The sequence below is a fragment of the Rhincodon typus genome, chromosome 20 (genome assembly GCF_021869965.1).
Source record: "Rhincodon typus isolate 14 chromosome 20, sRhiTyp1.1, whole genome shotgun sequence".
Lineage (NCBI taxonomy): Eukaryota > Metazoa > Chordata > Chondrichthyes > Orectolobiformes > Rhincodontidae > Rhincodon > Rhincodon typus.
Genome location: NC_063351.1, coordinates 21,836,782 through 21,846,781, shown reverse-complemented (window position 1 = coordinate 21,846,781; position 10,000 = coordinate 21,836,782). Strand labels below are relative to the sequence as shown.

General features: G+C 39.5%; 1 protein-coding gene across 4 annotated transcripts in view; it reads right to left on the bottom strand.

Moving 5' to 3' along the window:
- Positions 1–10,000, bottom strand: part of ebf3a (EBF transcription factor 3a) — a 138,860-nt gene that overhangs the window by 32,364 nt on the left and 96,496 nt on the right. For 3 of the 4 annotated variants that reach the window (XM_048609096.1, XM_048609097.1, XM_048609099.1), the window contains exon 8: positions 2,658–2,802. In XM_048609096.1, coding sequence (XP_048465053.1) covers positions 2,658–2,802 — 145 coding nt within the window. The remainder of the gene's footprint in view (positions 1–2,657; positions 2,803–10,000) is intronic. The other variant, XM_048609098.1, reaches the window with a different exon arrangement.

Sequence of the window (10,000 nt, the reverse complement as noted above, 5' to 3'; positions counted from 1 at the left end):
TTCCTCATCAGCTGTATTCAGCAACTGTAAATAATCTGTATTTTGTAAGCTCTGAAGGATTCGATGGCAGTCTTCCACCACAGCAACAGCAGCAGCAGGGGGAATTAGTTCTCTTGGAAACGGTCTACGAGTGTGTATATACCGCTGGTGAATATTAGATGATTGGATAATGAGGTGTTAGCAAAGAGAAGCTGCATTCAGACACATATCGGCAGCTTTCACAGAGGACTTTCTGAGAAAAACTGTGTTGCTAATTCAAAGCATACTGTCTTCTTCAAGCAGAAACTGTTCAGCCCGTGTAGGGTGGAATTACATTTTATAACTGAATACCCTGCTTTAAATTGGTCCATTGATTTGCTTTTGTTTTTAAAAACATCCCACCCAGCAAGCAGTTTAAGGGTAAATTTTAGTGAATCTTTCAGTTCATGGATAATTGGTTTGCAACTTTAAAGGATCAAGTTAAAGAATAATTGTAAGAAGCCCATCTTATTTTCAAGCACTTAGATTTATATATAAAAGATGTCCAACTGTAAACGTCAAGTGAGTTGATTAAAAAGACTTTAAAGTTCACACTAGGCCCGGATCTTAGATAAAGGTGGTACCTTGATTTTATTTTCGTGGCACTCAGCTGTCTGCTTTCTTACTTTTTACAGAAGTTTGAATTTTCACTTTTTTACTGCTGGTACTGTTGATGGTTTCATTAGAAGCCTTAGCATCAGAACAGCAAGCATGGTTGCTTTAACCCATAATATGACTGGTTGCATCCCGAGGGAAGAATAGGCCTGGATATAAGATCCAGCCTTTTTAATTGAGGGCCTCATTAGTGTTTGGTTGCTAGGCAAAACACACACCTATTTCAATAGATACAAAGCAGATAAACAACATGTCACAAGCCACGAAGACTTTTTTAAATCTGAATTTATAAAATAGAGTACTGTAAACAATATTTATGATGGATGCACAAAATTCACTTGAGTGAACTACTGCGACAACAGACAAGAATGAAGATTCCTTTCTTTGTTTTAATAAATAAAAACGTTTGCAGCTTTAAAAAAATCAAGACCCCAACCAGTCCCTCTTGACACTGACCCTCAGAGGTAGTGACTCAAGCTTAAGGTGGGGTTCCCTCGGTTGTCAGCAGCCCTCGGATATCTCACACAGGTGACAACTGTGAGCTCAGACAGTGAATTTTAGCAGGTTATGTGACCACTGGGGCAACATAGCATGTATGTGCTTTCCAATAGAGGTTAATAGAAAAGAAGCAACAGCAGCCTGTACCTATGGAAGGGTCGAGGCAACACATCTGCCTTCCATGCTTAGAACTGTTCTGCACAAACATATTGCCTGAGACAACAGCGCAAAACAATAGATGTTTACCTTTTCCTAGTTTGGGAACAGTTAAACCTGCCTGCCCTGGCTGAGGATAGCACATTCAATACAGACCAATGCAGCCGGAGATCTTTTGAATTGGTGTGACCCAAAGCAAACTGGGACATTTCTGAAGAAGGGTCTAGGCCTGAAACGTCAGCCTTCCTGCTCCTCTGATGCTGCTTGGCCTGCTGTGTTCATCCAGCTCTACACCTTGTTATCTGGGACATTTACCAACACATCTCATTCAGGGGATCCATGATTTTATGTATTAGGCTTTGATTGTTGCACGTCATTATCTCCAACACTTCATTCTAGCCAATTTAACAGCCCAACTTATTTATTAAAATCAAATATCTTCAGCAAGTCTTGAATAAATACAGCATTTGGTGTTGTCCTAAAGAACATTATTCACTTTTTTGTTACACTTGAAAGATTTAAGAAGCTGCTTTCTTATTTCCAACATATTTTCCTCTCCCTCAAAAAAAACCACAACTCTTATCAAACGTGGCGATGTAAGTGTTTTTTCTTCCCTCCAATCTGTCATTGCTTCCTGTTACTTTGCAGTTCCCATCAAACACAACTAGAGCAGGCAGAGATTCAGTTTTAGTCCATTATACTTCAGTTTTTGGCAATGCTCTGATTCAAAGTCACTCCCCTCCACCCCCGCCAAGTTCTCTCCATACTCTACTGTTCCTTTGCAGGCAAAACAGGCAGTCAGTCAGTCATGTGTAATTGGTTGGAAGAAAAATATTTTTTGTGCTTTTTTTCCTCTCTCTCTCTCTCGTATGCAAACCCCACAGTTTTCATCTCCAACAGCAGGGCCCAGAAACAGGAAACTGACCTCACAGTAAATTCCTTACAGATTTGATCATGTTTTTTTTACCATCACTGTAACTTACAAATCCAACCTGCAAGTGGAGTTCTATGCTGCTGACCATGGTGAGACGATTGCCAGAAAGAAATGAAAGCAATGGCAGAAGCTGCTAGCAAAATAAAATAAAATGATCCCAGATTCCAAAGAATTATTTGGTTTCGCTGGAAAGTATATGTTGCTGGAAATGAAATTTGGGAGACAGGGAAGTAAACAGACTGGAGATAAAGTAAAATGGTGGTGTTGACTAACTTGGTTGAAAATACTTTTTTTGACCAATGATGTGTAAAATGTATTTGGATGTAAACGTAAGTTGAAGACTGTTTCACTGAAAGAATAGAAACGTAAGATGTAATGGGGGGTAAAAAAAAGCTTCTACAAATCATAAGGCACAATGTAAAATGTGTATGCCTACCATTTTCCAGATAAGAAGGGGCCGTACCTTCTGAAGGGTCAAGGCGGCGAGCCCGCCTGCCATGCTTAGAGTTGTTGTGTACAAACATGTTGTCTGAGACAGCCAGTACATGGCCATCGACATTAACTGTTGTCGATATAACAACCTGCGAATAAAAGAACACGTCGGTTAGGGGATAGTTACAGCATTGCGCGAAAAGTCGACAAAGTGCTGACACCTTAATGAGCTGAAAAGAAATACAAGGGCCTTATTTTACAGTTAAATTAAACTGTCTTTGCTGAGAGTGTGGAGTGATGCCAGAATAAGATGCTCCTATCAAGAACAGTTTATGTAGTCGCTATAAATACCTGTCATTCATGCAGCCTCCGTAAAAGCTTTCTCTTATAATTGTCTCTTAAAAACCCGCCACACTAATTACAATTTAATCTGCCTATTATGTTAACAAATGAATGCAATTCATGTGAATATTCTACTCACCATTATCAGGCCCTAAAATACCCCTCAAGCTACTCATTTAAATGGTTGCTGTTTCATTGATCTATTGATATATTGATTAACTAGTTTATCTAATTAGAATTACCTCACTTGAGAATGGGTTCTCATGAAAGGAGGTAAGGATTCTGAAATTACCACAAACTCTTTAATAAATCAGCAGACTTTCCTGCTTTCTGTTGGTAAATTATCCCAGGTCAATTTTCCACTTCCATTTAATCACTAATAATGAACTTTTTTGCATCTGAAAAGAAAGGAATGAATATGAATAGTGAAAGTGTTTTCAATCAGTGTAAATTAAGCCCTCTCAAGTTCATTTTGATGGTGATTGACCGTGGTATGTCAATGGAATTTCCTTTTTTGAGTGAAAGAGTTTCATTCTGCATCCACATTCAGGGACTGGCCATAGGTTGATGATGGATAGAGACTTCTCTTCCAGCTGCCTCTTAGTAGTAAGTGCTACAGAAAGCATACAAAATGCACAGCCCTGCTTGAAATGTTCGAGTGTGCTTCCGTGTGATGTAGTTGGGAAATTCTATCACTTACTTTAAAGTTCAAAAAAAAATTTCAAGTAACTGTTTACTGAAATGATTTAGAATGTCCCTTAAATATAACCCCCTACATTAACTGATATCCTAAAAGCTTAATGCAGAAAACTATGCAGATAAAAATAACAGGCTTTTTTAAAAACATGAGTTTAAACTGCCTTTCCCAACAGTGGAGTTGCCACATGTTCTGTATGTAAGGACATTCAGTTCTAACCACCTAAATGTGATGAGCTACAAAATTTGGAATCACTACTCTCAAGCAACAGAGCATGGACATTGTGTCAGGGTCAGATGTTCCAACCTGGTGGTGGCATGTTGCAAGCTCTGGAATGTTCTGACTTTGAAGTATAAATAATGCTGACATTATAGGATGGAGCTGCTGATGACAGAAGTTATGTAAATCTATTTGCACAAACATTTTTTAATATATTTATGATTCTTGGAAGGCTTAAGAAAAATCTTTGTTTTGCATGGACATGGATCTGATATAAAACATTCTCTCTTTTGATTCTTACTAAGGCTTTGAGTTGCCTTCATTGTTTTTGCTCATTATTTAAAGCATTATTGGATATTCAAACAATATATAGCAATAACATTATCCTAAAATTATATTCATTGTCCATATGCATGACTATTAAAAAAACAAAAGAAATACATATACGTATTCATTTTTTACCATATATTCATTTGACAAAATAACGTTCAGTAAAAGTAAAAATTTTAACACCTTGGTAATAATTCATATCTTATAGGATGATAAGGTGATTATTTCCAGAATATGAAAGCCAGACCAATATGTCAAATTGTAGCCATCTTTGATTTGTCATGTTATGTAGGTCATTTACTGAGGAAAAGTGTGCAGTTCAGCACTAAACAAAGAATACAATATTCCTGCTGGCTCCTGTAGTGCACCTCAAGAAAGGTGCTGAGGTAGTGAAATCAGCAAAATGATTGCCTAGGTTCTGACACCCAGTTAAGTCCAGTTAAACCTTCTGAGAAGCAGACAGATTAACTGAAGAGACCCAAGAAAGTCCTTCTAGTGACTAGTGTCTCCACTGTCGACCACAAGATCACTGGTGACTGATGCTTCTTTTAGTCGTCAGTGAGACAAAGAGGACATTTCCACTCATTCTAGGTTTGACCTTCTGCTCCACATCAATGGATCAATATCACCAATGCTATGTATCTGAGATGCATGAAAAATGGTAACACTACTGCCTTTTTCAGTGAGAATTTTATAACAGTGTTCTGCTCAGACATTTTGGCTAATATATTTGGTTATTCTTCAAAATGATTACAGTGTTTCCTTGTGTAGTTAGCCACAGACACCTTTCTCAAAAAAAACCATAATCACATAGTATAGTTCATTGCTCACTACCTCTGATTCCAAGCATATATTGTATTCCGTCATAATGAATAGTCTATTCACAATGCAGTTAAAACTTTCTACTTTGAGACAAATTTCAATTTTCATATAGATCTGTTAACTCTGCTGCTTTGTAGTGTATAAACAAGGTAAATTAAAACAGAAATGTGATTTAGCAGAATGAAAATTATCTATAAGAACATCATTTTTTAAACGAATAGTAGCCTCCTCCGGAAAGAAATGTAGAAATTTGTGTTGGGTACCATCTGTTCTCGACAAAATAGCACAGGGTAAAAAACACTACAGAGACTTCTGCCAACCTGTTAAATGAAAAAATAAGTTTAAACATATAGGAAAAATACCGCTCTAGCAATACTCGCCATTGAAATCCCAACTGACTGTAAGACAATCTACAAACTGCTTTGTTTACAAAATGCCACTCTTTAAAGTTAAATCACTTAAGTTCAAATAAGGACAGTTCTGTCCAAGACCTAGGACTTCAGCATAAAATCAAAATTCAAAGAGTACTCTTATTAAGTTTTAAGATTTTCTTGTCCTCATGTTATTCGTTGAGCAATATATTTTTCTTAAGTCTTTATGTCTTCACTTGTCAAAGAAGTCACTATTACAAGACTAATATAAAGAACAATCAAAGGTATGTTCATGCATTAAACAGAGATTGATATTAATGGTATTTGACAAAGAAATTAGGAATTTATTTAATCAAATGCCAATAATTTAAAGAATTGAGTTTTCTTTTAAATGAACACTTTTCACAAAGTAATTAGACTATATTTTGAATTGAAGGGCATTATTATTAATGCATCTGGCTTGATGGATTCATGTTAATTATTTCTACCATTATTTTATATGTAAGAAATTGTTTTGATGTATTTTGCATCAGGTGGGCCCCAATGAGATAGCAGGTTCATGAATGAACGTAGGATGCAGATATGTATGTGTGATGCTCCACTCAGAGGTTTTGGCTTCAGCTGGGTTGTTTGTGAGATGCCAAGTGGAGGTAAGGAAAATTGGCAGGTATTTAACTCAGGCCATTCTCCTGTACCTTCTTGGAGCTGATTGCATACAGTCACTGTTAGAACCCTGCAAATAGATCACTTGTCCAATCTTTCAATCAGGAAAGAGTGCGTGGCATAGGGCAGTCTAAAGAGGGGAGAAAATAAATAAATAAATGACTTCAATTTTATAAATTGTTCGTTTTATACCAAACAACATGGGAATAAATTGAACAGCTTCTGAAATCTGGGGTGGGGATCATAATGGATGCTGTAGTAACCCACACCACATTGACTGCAATGCAAGCTGAATGCCAACTTCATGCCAGCTGCTTACTTGAATGATCTCTGTGTAAAGTCAATACAAATCTCTCTGTTGACTGGTTGGACACATCAGCAGGGAGCCAATATTGCGATTGACTACCATCACTTAAAAGAAGCCTATACCAGTAAGCGTTGGTCTGTACCATTTACAGCTAGCCTGTACCTCTTCAAGGGGGCACCTAGCAGCTGCAGCAAGTGTTGGCAGGTGTGGTTGAAAAGAAACTGGCATTTGAATGAGTGAGCAAAGGTACATCGTGGAAAGAGCAGGCTTCCACAGTTTTGGATAATACACGAGAACAGTGCTTCCCAACTAGTTTCTCATTATGACTCCATGAGGAGGGATGGGAGGGGACATAGTGCCTGTGCAAGCAACGGTGGGAGGGGTCCTAGAGGAGGGGTGAGAGACTGATGAGAATGGCAGGGAGAAAGCTGTTTATTCCACGGGGAATTCTAAGTCAAAAATACTTACCCTCCTGGTAGGTACTTTAGGATGGGATTCAGGCTTGGGCAGTTTTAGGCCTCATCCACTATTTTTAAAAAAACACTAGATTTAAAGTCTTGCAGCTGTCAGCACTTGTTCAGTGCTCCATTGGTACTCATTCCTGCATTGGAGTCCACAACACCAAAATTTTGGCTGGTGACCCCACAGTGTGCTGCTTGGGCTGGCGGGCACTGGTGATCTGAGTGAAAGTGATCTACAAGATAGAGAGATGTCCCTATACAACAATGGTCTCTTCCTGAAGCCTTTGCATCATAGATGCTATTCTTCAGCCATTTCAGTTCACTTGATGTAAGGGCACTGGAAAAAGCTGTGGGTTCTGACAACTTCCCAGCAATAGTACTAAAGACGTGTGCTCCAGTAATAGTCATGTCCCTATCCAATGCATTCCATTTCAGCTACGTAACTGGCATCTATCTGGGAATGTGGAAAATTGCCCAGATATGTTCTGTCAACAAAATCCAGACAAATCCAACCCATCAATCTGATGAAGAGTCATCCAGACTCGAAACGTTAGCTTGCTCTCTCTCCATGGATACTGCCTGACCCACTGTGATCTCCAGCATTTTTTGTTTTCATTACCGATTCCAGCATCTGCAATAATTTGCTCCTACAATCTATTCTCAATCATCAACAAACTGATGGAAGGTGGTAGTCTATAATGCTGCCTAATGACATTTGCACAACAATAACCTGCTCAGTTTGGGTTCCACTAGAACTATTCTGCTCCAGACCTTATTACACCTTGGTCCAAATATGAACAAAAGATGCTAGAAGACATTAACTATCCTAATGTACATCGACAAAAAGCACAGCACCAACTCACCAAGGCCCCATTAACACCATCTTCTACTAAACCTTGATTACTAAGGACGGCAGATAAATGGGAACACCATCAACTGCAAGATCCCATCCAAGTCATTCACCATCCTGACTGGAACTACATCGCCATCTTTCACATATGCTGGGTCAAAATCCTGGGACTCCCCTAACAGTGCTATGGGTGCATTGACATGCCAAGGGCTGCAGTGGCTCAAAATGGCAACTTGCCATCACTTTCTTGAAGACATTTAGGGATGGGCAATAAATGCTGGCATAGCCAGTGACACCCACATCCTGTGAAAGGAAACAAAATTCTCATACTTAATCCCCTTCTTGCATCTCACCTCCCCCGATCCCATGGCTCCCAATTTACAAACTTAATTTGGCATAAGCATGAACATTTTGTGTGCATGCCTACCAGCATTGTCCTGCTGACTGCCCTTTCAAAGTCCAGCAACAATAAGGAGTTGTATTTATATAGTCCCTTTAACATAACAAGATTTCCCTTGGGGCTTCAGAGGAATGATGAGAAGAAAAATTTAACACTGAGCTGCAGACGGTGATATTTGGACTCATCGGCCTTCCTGCATGTTGCTGATGAAGACTCTCTATGTGTTTGGTGCTTTCTAGAATGAACATTCTCCACCTTTGTCAGTCACAAACTATGGTCTCCCAAGAGACATTGGGTAGGTTTAATCTCTTCAGGGATGCTTTGAAGACATCATCTCGAAAGCGTTCTTCCTGCTGTGACTGAGTTTCAAGAGGAGCATTTGCTATGAAGGACAGAATTAGGCTTACAAATTACATGCCCACCTAACTGAGCTGGTATTGACTAAATAGTACCTCAATGCTGTCCATGTTGGTTTGGGAGCAGACAATGCTGTCCGACCAGCTTCTTGCCATAGGATTTGGATTTGGACCATTGTATAAATGTTGGAAACATATGCATCAGTTGTACAATGGAGCCATGTTTTCAGCACAGGCCAGAGATAGGAATTCTGAAGTGAATTCTGAATTTAACTCCCTATGCCTGTCACATACATGCACAAGTCAGGATTGTGATGAAATATTTTCCACTTCTTTGAATAAGTGCAGCATCAAAAACTACCAAGGAGCTCTGTTCTATTGATGGCAAAGCAACCTGCTTGATTGGCACCCCATCTACCACTTTATACATTCACTCCCTCCCCTACCAGTACATAGCAGCAGTCGTGTGTATGATCTATAAGACGCACTGCAGTAACTCACCAAGCCTGCTTCAACAACACCTATCTACCAAACCTACAATCTCTACAACATAGATATGCCAATGGCAGAGACACAGGATCACAACAACCTACAATTTCCCCTCAAGTCATCCACCACCCTGACTACAAAGTTTATCACTGTTCTTTCTTTGTTGCTGGGTCAACATCCTGAAAGTTCCTTCCTAACAGCATTGTGGCTGTTGCCACCACGTGGACTGTTGCGGTTCAAGAAGACAGCTGACCGCCACCTTCTCCAGGACAACTGGGGTTAAGCAATAAATGCTGGTCTAACCAGTGACGTCCGCATCCCAGGTACAAGAAAGAAGGAAAGGTAGGCCTTGTTGCCCACTAGCCAGCCTTTGGTTTACTTCGGTTACTCAACTGGAGTTGGCACAGCGAACTGCTATGAGATGAAGTCCCTATGAATGCTACCAGGCTACTCTGCTTTGACCTGCATGATTTGCTATGCAGTTCATGATGCAAACCAATTGGACATTGAATGAATGGAATCTATTTTGGTTCTGCTATACAGTGGAGTTGGCAGGCAATGCATGCAAAGTGCTAATGTGTGCAGTGAGGATTTCTTTGCTGAAGTGCAAAGATCTCTCCCATTTCTCATTGTTTAAGTTCAGTTAGAATTCCACCCTGAACACTCTGGCTGAATATGGCCTCCTGCTGAGAGCCTTCTAACCCTCACACTCCTCCTTGTTCCAGCAGTTTATCCTAAACTTTTCATTCTCCAAGTCATTTGTATTTCAGCATGCATACCATTACACCCATGTATGGTGGCAACTGATTTGTTCACAAGCCTTGAAGTCACATTACACATGGTGTCATTTGCAACTTGAAGCAACTGTGGAAAAGCACCAAACTCACGTAGAATTGTGACATCAGCCAGAAAATAATCTGTAAATAGTTGATGATGCCTTTAGATGGTGGTAGTTGACGATCCGGTCTGATGCTGAATGTGTGTTCGGCAATGCAAGATAGAGAGAAGTTATTGGCTGGAGCCATTAGTTTCAGAATGGG